The following is a 15,968-nucleotide window of genomic DNA, read 5'->3' as shown; positions in this document are numbered from 1 at the left end:
ATGTTGTTAGTGATGTAGTCAGCATTGTTGCTGTAGTTACCTGTATGTCTGTTGTTAGTGATGGAGTCAGTATGCTTGCTGTAGTTACCTGTATGTATGTTGTTAGTAATGGAGTCAGCATGGTTGCTGTAGTTACATGTATGTATGTTGTTAGTCATGGAGTCAGCATGGTTGCAGTAGTTACAAATATGTCTGTTGTTAGTCATGGAGTCAGTATGCTTGCTGTAGTTACCTGTATGTATGTTGTTAGTAATTGAGTCAGCATGGTTGCTGTAGTTACATGTATGTTGTTAGTGATGGAGTCAGTATGCTTGCTGCAGTTACCTGTATGTCTGTTGTTAGTGATGGAGTAAGCATGGTTGCTATAGTTACCTGTATGTTGTTAGTGATGGAGTCAGCATGGTTGATGTAGTTACCTGTATGTCTGTTGTTAGTGATGGAGTCAGCATGGCTGCTGTAGTTACCTGTATGTCTGTTGTTAGTGATGGAGTCAGCATGGTTGCCGTAGTTCCCTGTATGTTGTTAGTGATGGAGTCAGCATGGTTGCTGTAGTTACCTGTATGTTGTTAGTGATGGAGTCAGCATGGTTGCTGTAGTTACCTGTATGTTGTTAGTGATGGCGTCAGCATGGTTTCAGTAGTTACCTATATGTATGTTGTTAGTGATGGAGTCAGCATGGTTGCTGTAGTTACCTGAATGTCTGCTGTTAGTGATGGAGTCAGCATGGTTGCTGTAGTTACCTGTATGTCTGTTGTTAGTGATGGAGTCAGCATGGTTGCTGTAGTTACCTGTATGTTGTTAGTGATGGTGTCATCATGTTTGCTGTAGTTACCTGTATGTCTGTTGTTAGTGATGGAGTCAGCATGGTTGCTGTAGTTAACTGTATGTCTGATGTTAGTGATGGAGTCAGCATGGTTGATGTAGTTCCCTGTATGTTGTTAGTGATGGAGTCAGCATGGTTGATGTAGTTACCTGTCTGTAGTTAGTGATGGAGTCAGCATGGTTGCTGTAGTTACCTGTATGTTGTTAGTGATGGCGTCAGCATGGTTTCTGTAGTTACCTGTATGTATGTTGTTAGTGATGGAGTGAGCATGGTTGCTGTAGTTACCTGCATGTCTGTTTTTAGTGACGGAGTCAGCCTGGCTGCTGTAGTTACCTGTATGTATGTTGTTAGTGATGGAGTCAGCATGGTTGCTGTAGTTACCTGTATGTATGTTGTTAGTGATGTAGTCAGTATGCTTGCTGTAGTTACCTGTATGTCTGTTGTTAGTGATGGAATCAGCATGGTTGCTGTGGTTACCTGTATGTTGTTAGTGATGGTGTCAGCATGGTTGCTGTAGTTACCTGTATGTATGTTGTTAGTGATGGAGTCAGCATGGTTGCTGTAGTTCCCTGTATGTTGTTAGTGATGGAGTCAGCATGGTTGCTGTAGTTACCTGTATGTCTGTTGTTAGTGATGGAGTCAGCATGGTTGCTGTAGTTCCCTGTATGTTGTTAGTGATGGAGTCAGCATGGTTGCTGTAGTTACCTGTATGTATGTTGTTAGTGATGGAGTCAGCATGGTTGCCGTAGTTCCCTGTATGTTGTTAGTGATGGAGTCAGCATGGTTGATGTAGTTACATGTCTGTTGTTAGTGATGGAGTCAGCATGGTTGCTGTAGTTACCTGTATGTTGTTAGTGATGGCGTCATCATGGTTTCAGTAGTTACCTATATGTATGTTGTTAGTGATGGAGTCAGCATGGTTCCTGTAGTTACCTGTATGTTGTTAGTGATGGCGTCATCATGGTTTCAGTAGTTACCTATATGTATGTTGTTAGTGATGGAGTCAGCATGGTTGCTGTAGTTACCAGAATGTCTGCTGTTAGTGATGGAGTCAGCATGGTTGCTGTAGTTAACTGTATGTCTGTTGTTAGTGATGGAGTCAGCATGGTTGCTGTAGTTACCTGTATGTTGTTAGTGATGGTGTCATCATGTTTGCTGTAGTTACCTGTATGTCTGTTGTTAGTGATGGAGTCAGCATGGTTGCTGTAGTTAACTGTATGTCTGATGTTAGTGATGGAGTCAGCATGGTTGCTGTAGTTCCCTGTATGTTGTTAGTGATGGAGTCAGCATGGTTGATGTAGTTACCTGTATGTTGTTAGTGATGGAGTCAGCATGGTTGCTGTAGTTACCTGTATGTTGTTAGTGATGGCGTCAGCATGGTTTCTGTAGTTACCTGTATGTATGTTGTTAGTGATGGAGTGAGCATGGTTGCTGTAGTTACCTGCATGTCTGTTTTTAGTGATGGAGTCAGCCTGGTTGCTGTAGTTACCTGTATGTATGTTGTTAGTGATGGAGTCAGTATGCTTGCTGTAGTTACCTGTATGTCTGTTGTTAGTGATGGAATCAGCATGGTTGCTGTAGTTACCTGTATGTTGTTAGTGATGTAGTCAGCATGGTTGCTGTAGTTACCTGTATGTCTGTTGTTAGTGATGGAGTCAGTATGCTTGCTGTAGTTACCAGTATGTATGTTGTTAGAAATGTAGTCAGCATGGTTGCTGTAGTTACATGTATGTCTGTTGTTAGTCATGGAGTCAGCATGGTTGCAGTAGTTACAAATATGTCTGTTGTTAGTCATGGAGTCAGCATGATTGCTGTAGTTACCTTTATGTTTGTTGTTAGTGATGGAGTCAGTATGCTTGCTGCAGTTACATTTATGTTGTTAGTGATGGTGTCAGCATGGTTGATGTAGTTACCTGTATGTTGTTAGTGATGGAGTCAGCATGGTTGCTGTAGTTACCTGTATGTTGTTAGTGATGGCGTCAGCATGGTTTCTGTAGTTACCTGTATGTATGTTGTTAGTGATGGAGTCAGCATTGTTGCTGTAGTTACCTGTATGTCTGTTGTTAGTGATGGAGTCAGCATGGTTGCTGTAGTTACCTGTATGTTGTTAGTGATGGAGTCAGCATGATTGCTATAGTTACCTTTATGTTTGTTGTTAGTGATGGAGTCAGTATGCTTGCTGCAGTTATCTGTATGTCTGTTGTTAGTCATGGAGTAAGCATGGTTGCTATAGTTACCTGTATGTTGTTAGTGATGGTGTCAGAATGTTTGCTGTAGTTACCTGTATGTATGTTGTTAGTGATGGAGTCAGCACGGTTGCTGTAGTTACCTGTATGTATGTTGTTAGTGATGGAGTCAGCATGGTTGCCGTAGTTCCCTGTATGTTGTTAGTGATGGAGTCAGCATGGTTGCTGTAGTTACCTGTCTGTTGTTAGTGATGGAGTCAGCATGGTTGCTGTAGTTACCTGTATGTTGTTAGTGATGGCGTCATCATGGTTTCAGTAGTTACCTATATGTATGTTGTTAGTGATGGAGTCAGCATGGTTGCTGTAGTTACCTGAATGTCTGCTGTTAGTGATGGAGTCAGCATGGTTGCTGTAGTTAACTGTATGTCTGTTGTTAGTGATGGAGTCAGCATGGTTGCTGTAGTTACCTGTATGTTGTTAGTGATGGTGTCATCATGTTTGCTGTAGTTACCTGTATGTCTGTTGTTAGTGATGGAGTCAGCATGGTTGCTGTAGTTACCTGTCTGTTGTTAGTGATGGAGTCAGCATGGTTGCTGTAGTTACCTGTATGTATGTTGTTAGTGATGGCGTCAGCATGGTTTCTGTAGTTACCTGTATGTATGTTGTTAGTGATGGAGTGAGCATGGTTGCTGTAGTTACCTGCATGTCTGTTTTTAGTGATGGAGTCAGCCTGGTTGCTGTAGTTACCTGTATGTATGTTGTTAGTGATGGAGTCAGCATGGTTGCTGTAGTTACCTGTATGTCTGTTGTTAGTGATGGAGTCAGCATGGTTGCTGTAGTTACCTGTCTGTTGTTAGTGATGGAGTCAGCATGGTTGCTGTAGTTACATGTATGTTGTTAGTGATGGCGTCAGCATGGTTTCTGTAGTTACCTGTATGTATGTTGTTAGTGATGGAGTGAGCATGGTTGCTGTAGTTACCTGCATGTCTGTTTTTAGTGATGGAGTCAGCCTGGTTGCTGTAGTTACCTGTATGTATGTTGTTAGTGATGGAGTCAGCATGGTTGCTGTAGTTACCTGTATGTATGTTGTTAGTGATGGAGTCAGTATGCTTGCTGTAGTTACCTGTATGTCTGTTGTTAGTGATGGAATCAGCATGGTTGCTGTAGTTACATGTATGTCTGTTGTTAGTCATGGAGTCAGCATGGTTGCAGTAGTTACAAATATGTCTGTTGTTAGTCATGGATTCAGCATGATTGCTGTAGTTACCTTTATGTTTGTTGTTAGTGATGGAGTCAGTATGCTTGATGCAGTTACATTTATGTTGTTAGTGATGGTGTCAGCATGGTTGCTGTAGTTACCTGTATGTTGTTAGTGATGGAGTCAGCATTGTTGCTGTAGTTACCTGTATGTTGTTAGTGATGGCGTCAGCATGGTTTCTGTAGTTACCTGTATGTATGTTGTTAGTGATGGAGTCAGCATTGTTGCTGTAGTTACCTGTATGTCTGTTGTTAGTGATGGAGTCAGCATGGTTGCTGTAGTTACCTGTATGTTGTTAGTGATGGAGTCATCATGATTGCTGTAGTTACCTTTATGTTTGTTGTTAGTGATGGAGTCAGTATGCTTGCTGCAGTTACCTGTATGTCTGTTGTTAGTGATGGAGTAAGCATGGTTGCTATAGTTACCTGTATGTTGTTAGTGATGGTGTCAGAATGTTTGCTGTAGTTACCTGTATGTATGTTGTTAGTGATGGAGTCAGCACGGTTGCTGTAGTTACCTGTATGTATGTTGTTAGTGATGGAGTCAGCATGGTTGCCGTAGTTCCCTGTATGTTGTTAGTGATGGAGTCAGCATGGTTGCTGTAGTTACCTGTCTGTTGTTAGTGATGGAGTCAGCATGGTTGCTGTAGTTACCTGTATGTTGTTAGTGATGGCGTCATCATGGTTTCAGTAGTTACCTATATGTATGTTGTTAGTGATGGAGTCAGCATGGTTGCTGTAGTTACCTGAATGTCTGCTGTTAGTGATGGAGTCAGCATGGTTGCTGTAGTTAACTGTATGTCTGTTGTTAGTGATGGAGTCAGCATGGTTGCTGTAGTTACCTGTATGTTGTTAGTGATGGTGTCATCATGTTTGCTGTAGTTACCTGTATGTCTGTTGTTAGTGATGGAGTCAGCATGGTTGCTGTAGTTAACTGTATGTCTGATGTTAGTGATGGAGTCAGCATGGTTGCTGTAGTTCCCTGTATGTTGTTAATGATGGAGTCAGCATGGTTGATGTAGTTACCTGTCTGTTGTTAGTGATGGAGTCAGCATGGTTGCTGTAGTTACCTGTATGTTGTTAGTGATGGCGTCAGCATGGTTTCTGTAGTTACCTGTATGTATGTTGTTAGTGATGGAGTGAGCATGGTTGCTGTAGTTACCTGCATGTCTGTTGTTAGTGATGGAATCAGCATGGTTGCTGTAGTTACCTGTATGTTGTTAGTGATGGAGTCAGCATGGTTGATGTAGTTACCTGTCTGTTGTTAGTGATGGAGTCAGCATGGTTGCTGTAGTTACCTGTATGTTGTTAGTGATGGCGTCAGCATGGTTTCTGTAGTTACCTGTATGTATGTTGTTAGTGATGGAGTCAGTATGCTTGCTGTAGTTACCTGTATGTCTGTTGTTAGTGATGGAATCAGCATGGTTGCTGTAGTTACCTGTATGTTGTTAGTGATGGTGTCAGCATGGTTGCTGTAGTTACCTGTATGTATGTTGTTAGTGATGGAGTCAGCATGGTTGCTATAGTTACATGTATGTAGTTAATGATGGAGTCAGCATGGTTGCTGTAGTTACCTGTATGTTGTTAGTGATGTTGTCAGCATGGTTTCTGTAGTATCCTGTATCTATGTTGTTAGTAATGGAGTCAGCATGGTTGCTGTAGTTACCTGTATGTCTGTTGTTTGTGATGGAGTCAGCATGGTTTGTTAGTGATGGAGTCAGCATGGTTGCTGTAGTTACCTGTATGTTGTTAGTGATGGTGTCAGCATGGATTCTGTAGTTACCTGTATGTATGTTGTTAGTGATGGAGTCAGCATGGTTGCTGTTGTTACCTGTATGTTGTTAGTGATGGAGTCAGCATGGTTGCTGTAGTTACCTGTATGTTGTTAGTGATAGCGTCACCATGGTTTCTGTAGTTACCTGTATGTATGTTGTTAGTGATGGAGTCAGCATGGTTGCTGTAGTTACCTGTATGTTGTTAGTGATGGTGTCATTATGGTTTCTGTAGTTACCTCTATGTATGTTGTTAGTAATGGAGTCATTATGGCTGCTGTAGTTACCTGTATGTATGTTGTTAGTGATAGAGTCAGCATTGTTTCTGTAGTTACGTGTATGGCTGTTGTTACTGATGGAGTCATCATGGTTGCTGTAGTTACCTGTATGTCTGTTGTTTGTGATGGAGTCAGCATGGTTTGTTAGTGATGGAGTCAGCATGGTTGCTGTAGTTACCTGTATGTTGTTAATATTGGTGTCAGCATGTTTGATGTAGTTACCTGTATGTATGTTGTTAGTGATGGAGTCAGCTTGGTTGCTGTAGTTACTTGTGTGTCTGTTGTTAGTGATGGAGTCAGCATGGTTGCTGTAGTTACCTGTATGTATGTTGTTAGTTATGGAGTCAGCATGGTTCCTGTAGTTACCTGTATGTAGTTAATGATGGAGTCAGCATGGTTGCTGTAGTTACCTGTATGTATGTTGTTAGTGATGGAGTCAGCATGGTTGCTGTAGTTACCTGTATGTTGTTAGTGATGTTGTCAGCATGGTTTCTGTAGTATACTGTATCTATGTTGTTAGTAATGGAGTCAGCATGGTGGCTGTAGTTACCTGTATGTCTGTTGTTAGTGATGAAGTCAGCATTGTTTCTGTAGTTACCTTTATGGCTGTTGTTACTGATGGAGTCAGCATGGTTGCTGTAGTTACCTGTATGTCTGTTGTTCGTGATGGAGTCAGCATGGTTTGTTAGTGATGGTGTCAGCATGGTTGCTGTAGTTACCTGTATGTTGTTAGTGATGGTGTCAGCATGGATTCTGTAGTTACCTGTATGTATGTTGTTAGTGATGGAGTCAGCATGGTTGTTGTAGTTACCTGTATGTATGTTGTTAGTGATGGAGTCAGCATGGTTGCTGTATTACCTGTATGTTGTTAGTGACGGAGTCAGCATGGTTGCTGTAGTTACCTGTATGTCTGTTGTTACTGATGGAGTCAGCATGGTTGCTGTAGTTACCTGTATGTATGTTGTTTGTGATGGAGTCAGCATGGTTGCTGTAGTTACCTGTATGTCTGTTGTTAGTGATGAAGTCAGCATGGTTGCTGTAGTTACCTGTATGTCCATTGTTGTAGAGGCTGAAGGGTTTGTTGCCATGCTGGCCATAACCCAGGGGTGTCAGAGGGCCCAGGCTGGGGTCATACTGGGTCTGGACCGTTGCCACGTCAACCGGAGACTGGGCCTTACCACCACAGTCTGGGAAGTACTCCGCCCACTTGGATTGGCCTACTGATCCTGAGGGGGAGGGGAAGGGAAGAGAGTGACCAAAACATGACACATATTGTGACTCTCTATCAGTGATGTACCACACACATTAAGCATGGCCAGTCATTTCATATTGACCTCTTGACCTATCACATTACCACCCTGCTCATCCTGTCTTTCACACTCATCCTCTGTACTTGACCTGCTCTGACTAAGGACAATTGCCTAATGAGCATCATCACCCTGACGAACACACACCCAGACACACAACACACACACACATATACAGTACACAAACAAACACACTTACACACACACAAAGACTTATTAGCCAACGAAGAAAGGCCCAATTAAATCTTACATGATTATGTTACACTAATATAGAGTAAGAGATACAGTAGTAGAAAGGGTTAGAATACTAATTCTAGAATGTTTGGGAGTGAGTGTGTCCAGTAGTATTAGAAGGTTTGAAAGCTTGGGAGAGAGGGAGTATGTAAATGTGTAGGATCTTAATTTGATCACTCTTTTGTTGCTGAGAATTTTCCTGCACCGCAGGAAATGCAGATGAACTTCGTGATTTACATAAATTCACTGAAAACCTGCACTAACACACAGTTACAGTGCCTTCAGAAAGTATTCACACCCCTTGACTTTTTTCACATGTTGTTACTGTAAGGGATCGGGGGTTGGCTGGGTCTAGACAGAGTCTGACACTTCCCCGATCTACAGAGAGGGGGAGTCATCAGACTCGATCTGGTTCACCTGAGTTCTGAGCACACCTGTCAGTAATTAGTGTAGGATATAAGGTGTGCTCAGAAGCTCAGTCGGTGCGAGGTATTGTTCCATTGTGACTTGCTAAGCGTTTTGTTCCGAGAGAGAGAGAGAGAGAGTTTGTTGTTTTTGATTACCCGTGTATCCGACCTGTGCCTTGTTGTTTGACTCCCCGAATTGCTTAATCCTCTGCTTGTTTATCCCAGTGATTACCGTACTCTGACCCTGTGCCTGTGCCCTCGACTACGACTACGCCCGCTCCCTTGGTACCTCTGCCTGTCTCTGCCTGGCCCGGTTTTGACCACAGCCCGCCCGACTACGATTAAGCTATTCCCTTGTCTGTACTCTAATAAAGCATCGCTATTCTGCGATTGGATCTTACCACTCTGTCCGAGTATTCATTACAGTTACATTACAGCCTGAATTTAAAATGGAGTAAATTGAGATGTTTCTTGTCACTGTCCTACACAATACCCCATAATGTCAAAGTGGAATTATGTTTTTAGAAATGTTTACAAATTAATGAAAAATGAAAAGCTCAAATGTCTTGAGTCAATAAGTATTCAACCCCTTTTGTCATGGCAAGCCTAAATGAGTTCAGGATAATTGTTTTGCCACCACCAAGAAATATTATGGACTAAGGAAGAAAACCGCTCATGGATTTCAATAGTGAGGCCAATAGTAACTTTAAAACAGTTACAGAGTTTAATGGCTGTGATAGGAGAAAACTGAGGATGGGTCAACAACATTGTAGTTACTCCACAATACTAACCTAATTGACAGAGTGAAATGAAGGAAGCCTGTACAGAATGCAAATATTCCAAAACATGCATCCTGTTTGCAACAAGGCACTAAAGTCATACTGCAAAAAAAACATTTTGTCCTGAATACAAAGTATTATGTTTGGGACAAATCCAGTACAACACCTTACTGAGTACCACTCTCCATATTGTCAAGCATAGTTGTGGCTGTATCATGTTATGGGTATGCTTGTAATCGTTAAGGACTGGGGAATTTTTCAGGATGAAAAAGAAATGGAATGGAGCTAAGCAAAGGCAAAATCCTAGAGGAAAATCTGGTTTAGTCTGCTTTCCACCAGACACTGGGAGATTAATTCACCTTTCAGCAGGATAATAATCTAAAACACAAGGCCAAATCTACACTGGAGTTGCTTACCAAGAAGACAGTGAATGTTCCTGAGTGGCCGAGATACAGTTTTGACTTAAATCTACTTTATCTATGGCAAGACTGGAGAATGGTTGTCAAGCAACAATCAACAACCAATTTGACAGAGCTTGAAGAATTTTGAAAAGAATAATGGGCAAATGTTGCACAATTCAGGTGTGGAAAGCTCTTAGAGACTTACCCAGAAAGACTCACAGCTGTAATCGCTGCCAAAGGTGCTTCAACAAAGTAATGACTCAATACTTATATAAATGTGATTTCTGTATTTCATTTTCAATAAATTGGCAACAATTTATGAAAACATGTTTTCAATTTGTCATTATGGTGTATTATTATGTGTAGATGGGTGAGAAAAAAACATATTTAATCCATTTTGAATTCAGGCTGTAACACAACAAAATGTGGAATACTTTAAGGGGTATGAATACTATCTGAAGGCAATATTGCACTTTTCATGTAACATACTTTTGTCCAGCTAATAGCCTAACCACCGGTCAAGCAATATTATGGACTAAAAGTTCTAATCTTGTTGCTGCAGGATTATTTTGCTACAACAATACTGGTCAAATTAAGATCCTATGTCTGTATGGAGTATCAGAATGTTAGAATACTGGATGGTGTGTGTGTGTGTGTGTGTGTGTGTGTGTGTGTGTGTGTGTGTGTGTGTGTGTGTGTGTGTGTGTGTGTGTGTGTGTGTGTGTGCGCGCGAGAGAGAGTGTATACAGGAGTGTAAAGTCAGTGGTCAGTCATGAGGTGGTGCATTATATTCACAGTGGTGAGCACACACACACAAACATCCTTCTTCAACACTAATTGGAGGGGAGAGAGAAACAGGGGAGCAGAGAGAGGGAGACTGATAGGTGCACAGACAGACGTTCTGGGCACAGAGAGAAAGAGAGATGCAAACAGAGAGAGAGAGAGAGAGAGAGACAGGGGTAGAGGGGATTCAGACTAGAGAGACTGAGGGAAGACAGGAGAGGGGGTCAGAGAGGTGGAATAATGAAAGGACATGTAGAGAATGAGAGAGTGACAAGCAAGAGAAAGAATTTGAATTTGAGAGTAGGCAGAAAAGAGGAGAGGAGGGATGGTAGTAAAGGGCAGGGGCAGGAACACAACTTAGACTCAAACCACCACAATTACAAGAAGCCTTTCAAGACAATCAGAAACAAGTATTTAACAATGCCATAGTATAATTAAGCAATGAGGCCCGAGGGGGTGTGGTACATGGCCAATATACCACGGCTAAGTGCTATTCTTATGCACAACGCAACGCAGAGTGCCTGGATACGGCCCTTAGCCGTGGTATATTGGCCATATACCACAAACCCCCGAGGTGCCTTATTGCTATTATAAAATGGTTACAAACGTAATTAGAACAGTAAAAATAAATGTTTTGTCATACCCGGGGTATACCCCTCATATACCACGGCTTTCAGCCAATCAGCATTCAGGGCATGAACCACCCAGTTTATAACAGTTAATAATACAGAATACACAGACGGTTCATAGTCAGTGTGGCCCCACATTTCATAACCCAGGCATTCAGTCAGCAGTCAGATCTCAATATGAGGTCTCCTCTCCAACCCTCAGTGTGCCCTAGCCTGCTACGGAGGTCAGTCCTCTACTCTCCATGCCAATGTCAATCAGTGTGAGGGTATCCTTTCTACATTAGTGCTATATTTACGCACACACACACACACACACACACACACACACACACACACACACACACACACACTCTGTCTCTCACACTCCACCCTAGTGTTTATCTGCAGTGGGCTCAGGGGGATTTTACTTTCCTAGGGGGATTAGAGAGAGACATTTCTACACCATCACTATCCCCCCAGCTACCACAAAAAAAGTTATGTGAACCATATGTTTGTTAGAGCTTGGTGAGAGCATGGTTGTCCTATGGTTATTTTGCATACAATCTTCCCACAACTTTCTGAGAATGGTGCAGGATAGTTGTTTGGCTTTGGAACGTTTTCAGCACATTTAAGGAACTTTATTTTCTTGGTATTTCATTACTTTAAAGGCGCAATCAGCAGTTGCTACATCCATTTTTGGACTTATAAATTAATGATATGCACCCATTGATTCTTGAAGAATATAACTTATAAATGCCTCATGAGCTTAGTTCAAATGTCACAACCCATCAGAACCCCAAATATAAGCTTGTTTTACTCCAATGTTTGTAAACAAAGTAACCGTTCAGAGAATGTTCTAAGAATGTTATTTAAAACGTATACATTCCGTTCTCAGCATCGATAAAACTCTCTCTATCCTCTATCTAGCTAAGTGTGTTCAGTTGTGTTGGCTGCGCCCACTAATTGGCCACACCTGATCTTAATGACTACTTGTTTCCTTTGCATGGGGTCTGTTTGAATAGACTAAAATTAACAGCTTTGTATGAGTTTAAAAAATGTATCATTTGAGCTCCATCCTGGTGGCGCAGTGGATTAATTCCATGGATAGAGAACAGAAAAGGATTGGTTCGAATCTCACTGATCCCTCACTGTGTCATAATTAAAATAAATGTGTTTGCATGAATAATGCCTAAGAAAATGAAAAAAAGTTAACCGTAATAAGCTAGCAGTGTTATTTAAAGTTTTATTGAAACATTCCCAGTGAAAGTTTTAAGGAAGTTATTAAAAAACCTCCAAATAACCTATAATTTTAATTCTCAGAGCGTTAATAAAGCCTCCCAGGAAAACGTTCAACCCACTGGGCACCGACGTCAGTTCAACGTCTAGTTTTGATTTACATTTGGTTGTTGTCAACTAACGTGAATTAAACGTGAAATCAACAAAACATTTCACCATGTCATTGGATTTAGGTTAAAAGTTTAATTTAAAAAAATACGAAATGCCCTAACGTTGATGACTCAACCAGTTTTTGCCCAGTGGGAAGGAACCAGAGTAAAACTTTATCAGAACCTCCCTGCAACATAAAAACAGGCAACATTTTCACTTATGTTAAAAAATGTTCAGTTTTACTTGTCAGAAAACATATGACAATGTCAAACCAAAAACATACGTTCCCACAACTTCCAAGGAACCAAATGTGCTAGCTGGGCCTACACACACACACATACACATGCACACTCCCCTCCCCCGGCCTGTACCTCTAATCCGTCCTCTATCCCCCTCCTTGCCCACCGCCCCCAAAAAAGGAGAAAAACTTGTCCTGCAGCTCCACAGTTGGTTGTCATGGAGGTCCCCATGGTTACAATGGAGAGAATATTCCGTCATTCTGCCCTTCTCTACCTCTCATAGCGCTGCCACTGTCCCCAATGTGGATGGGAACAATGCCACACACTCACACAAACACACACACACAACGCCATACAAAGAGCCGCAGTGCCTGTGAGTGAGCCAGCCACAGAATGCCACAGATCCCCTCACACACACCAACACAACACAACTCCTCAGGACCAGTTACTTTAACAGTATATCCAGTCCTATAGAACACTGAGAAAAACAGAATGTCAGCTAGACCTGGACACATGCCCTGGTTAGAAGACATACTGTACTGGACTGTACTGCATGTGAATAGAAAAGCTCTGTGTGAACTTACTGAATGCATACAGAGTGGTAGTGTGTACACTCAGGGCCATTCAGGTCTACAGTGTCATTGTCCACATGATAGGCAGCCAGTGTTCCTCAGCCTGGACAGTACAATTAACACACAGGGTTATTGTGTGGCATAACAATGCTGCTAAAACACGTCTTTCCATCTCTTCATCCTCCTCGTGCACCTGCCACTTATCTTGTTTTCCTCCCCCTCTCTAGCTCTCTTTCCCTCTTCTGCACCCCCATTTCCCTCCCTCCCTCCATCCCCCACTCCTCATTTCTGTTTCTCCCATGCCAGGAGAGCGAGAGAGAGAGAGCGAGAGAGAGAGAGAGAGAGAGAGAGAGAGAGAGAGAGAGAGAGAGAGAGAGAGAGAGAGAGAGAGAGAGAGAGAGAGAGAGAGAGAGAGAGAGAGAGAGAGAGAGAGAGAGAGAGAGAGAGAGAGAGAGAGAGAGCGAGAGAGAGTGCGAGAGAGAGAGAGCGCGAGAGAGAGTGCGAGAGAGAGAGAGCGCGAGAGAGAGAGAGCGAGCGTGAGCGAGAGAGAGAGAGAGTGCGAGAGAGAGAGAGAGAGAGAGAGAGAGAGAGAGAGAGAGAGAGAGAGAGAGAGAGAGAGAGAGAGAGAGAGAGAGAGAGAGAGAGAGAGAGAGAGAAATAATGTACAGTAGGTGAGCTGATGTATAAGCCTCCTGAGTGGCGCAGTGGTCTAAGGCACTGCATCACAGTGCTAACTGTGCCACTAGAGATCCTGGTTCGAATCCAGGCACTCCCTGTCACAGCCGGCCGCGACCGGGAGACTCATGGGCGGCGCACAATTGGCCCAGCGTCGTCCAGGGTAGGGGAGGGAATGGCCAGCAGGGATGTAGCTCAGTTGATAGAGCATGGCGTTTGCAACACCAGGGTTGTGGGTTCGATTCCCACGGGGGGCCAGTATCAAAAAAATAAAATAATAATAATGTATTCACTAACTGTAAGTCGCTCTGGATAAGAGCGTCTGCTAAATGACTAAAATGTAAATAAGTGACAGACAGACAGACAGAGACTATACTGTTGTATTTATGTAGTGTTTAGCGGCAGGGATAATATTCCTACTGTGATCTACACTTACTTTATGAGTTATAATAACATAGTTATGAATCAACTTAAATACCTTTTGGTTATTGAGAGAGATGTTCTTACCTGTGTACGTCCAGTACGTCACTGAAAGAGGGGAAATAAAATCATGTTTCTTCATTGTCATTCTCACAACAACACATTACAGCAGTTATCAACAATTACATTCACCAAATTATTCATCATATTATCAGCAAGTGACATTTTCAATATGAACAGGTGTCTTCAATATGAACAGGTGTCTATATATCTGAACTACTATATACAGTATATCTGAACTACTATATACAGTATATCTGAACTACTTTCACTATACTGTTCCTTGTTCAACTTGTTCTACTACTGATGCTACTACTTATTACTACTACTACTACTACCACCTCCACCACCACTGTTCTACTGTTATTACTACTACTACTAGTTTCTTCAACCACCACTACTACTACTACTTCTACCACTACCACCTCCACCACCACTGTTCTACTGTTATTACTACTAGTTTCTTCAACCACCACTACCACCACTACTACCACTACTACCACTACCACCTCCACCACCACTGTTCTACTGTTATTACTACTACTACTAGTTTCTTCAACCACCACTACCACCACCACCTCCACCACCACCACCTCCAACAACACTACCACCACCACCTACATTTACGTAATTTAGCAGACACTCTTATCCAGAGCGACTTACAGTTAGTGAGTGCATAAATTATTTTTTTATTTTTCATACTGGCCCCCCGTGGGAATCGAACCCACAACCCTGGCATTGCAAACGCCATGCTCTACCAACTGAGTTACATCCCTGCCGGCCATTCCCTCCCCTACCCTGGACGACACTGGGCCAATTGTGCGCCGCCCCATGGGTCTCCCGGTCGCGGCCGGCTACGGATTCGAACCAGGATCTCTAGTGGCACAGCTAGCACTGAGATGCAGTGCCTTAGACCACTGCACCACCAAGCCCCCTTCCACCACATCTACCACCACCACTACCACTACCACCACCACCACCATCATCACCACCACCACGACCACCACCACTACCACCACTAGCACCCCCACCGCGACACTCTTAGAAAAGAAGGCGCTATCTAGAACCTAAAAGGGTTCTTCAGCTGTCCCTATATGAGAACCCTTTGAATACCCCTTGTTGGTTCCACAGAGGAACCCAAAATGGTTATATCTGGAACCAAAAAGGGGGTTTTACCTGAAACCAAAAAGGGTTCTGCTATGGGGACAGCCGAAGAACCCTTTTGGAACCCTTTTTTCTAAGAGTGTACTACTACAACAACAAACAATAACCAAAACAAACTATCTTAATGCTGATTAACGTCTTACCGGCGGCACCTGTGGTGGTTGTCCATTGCCAAAACACAAGTATTAGAGGCAGAGAGAGACCCACCAAGTCCATGTTAGCCCTCCTCTCCCATACACAACCACAGATGAGCGGACGGACAGAGAGATAGAGAGGGGAAGAGAGAGAGAGAGATAGAGAGAGAGAGAGAGAGAGAGAGAGAGAGAGAGAGAGAGAGAGAGAAAGAGAGATGGAGAGAGACCGGGGCTCCTGAAATTAGCTCAGAGTGTGTGCGTTACACACTGGGTCCCCTCTGTCATTCAAAGTAGCAGTTTAGGTCTCAGTAAAGTAGAGATGGAGAGGAAAAGAGCAAAGGAGTGATTGAGTGAGAGAGAGAGCCAAGAGAGAAATAAATGAAGAATGAAAGGGGGGACAAGTGAGTGGGCATGAGTCCAGTCTTGGTCACTGAAAAGCTCAGTGAGAGAGAGAGACAGAGAGAGAGAGACAGAGAGAGAGAG

The 15,968-nt window shown here is 42.8% G+C and overlaps 1 protein-coding gene across 1 annotated transcript in view; it reads right to left on the bottom strand.

Annotated features, from left to right (window-relative positions):
* Positions 1 to 15,567, bottom strand: part of LOC311140275 (carbonic anhydrase 14-like) — a gene marked incomplete at both ends in the record, with an annotated part of 42,664 nt that extends 27,097 nt beyond the window's left edge. Inside the window, 3 exons of the mRNA XM_084175254.1 lie at positions 7,363 to 7,542; positions 14,215 to 14,235; positions 15,495 to 15,567. Of these exons, the coding sequence (XP_084031380.1) occupies positions 7,363 to 7,542; positions 14,215 to 14,235; positions 15,495 to 15,567 (274 nt within the window). The remainder of the gene's footprint in view (positions 1 to 7,362; positions 7,543 to 14,214; positions 14,236 to 15,494) is intronic.
* Positions 15,568 to 15,968: the final 401 nt, after the last annotated feature.

This window comes from Coregonus lavaretus, assembly GCF_964263955.1.
Source record: "Coregonus lavaretus genome assembly, chromosome: 13".
NCBI classification, from domain to species: Eukaryota; Metazoa; Chordata; class Actinopteri; order Salmoniformes; family Salmonidae; genus Coregonus; species Coregonus lavaretus.
This window is presented reverse-complemented; position numbering and strand designations above follow the sequence as displayed.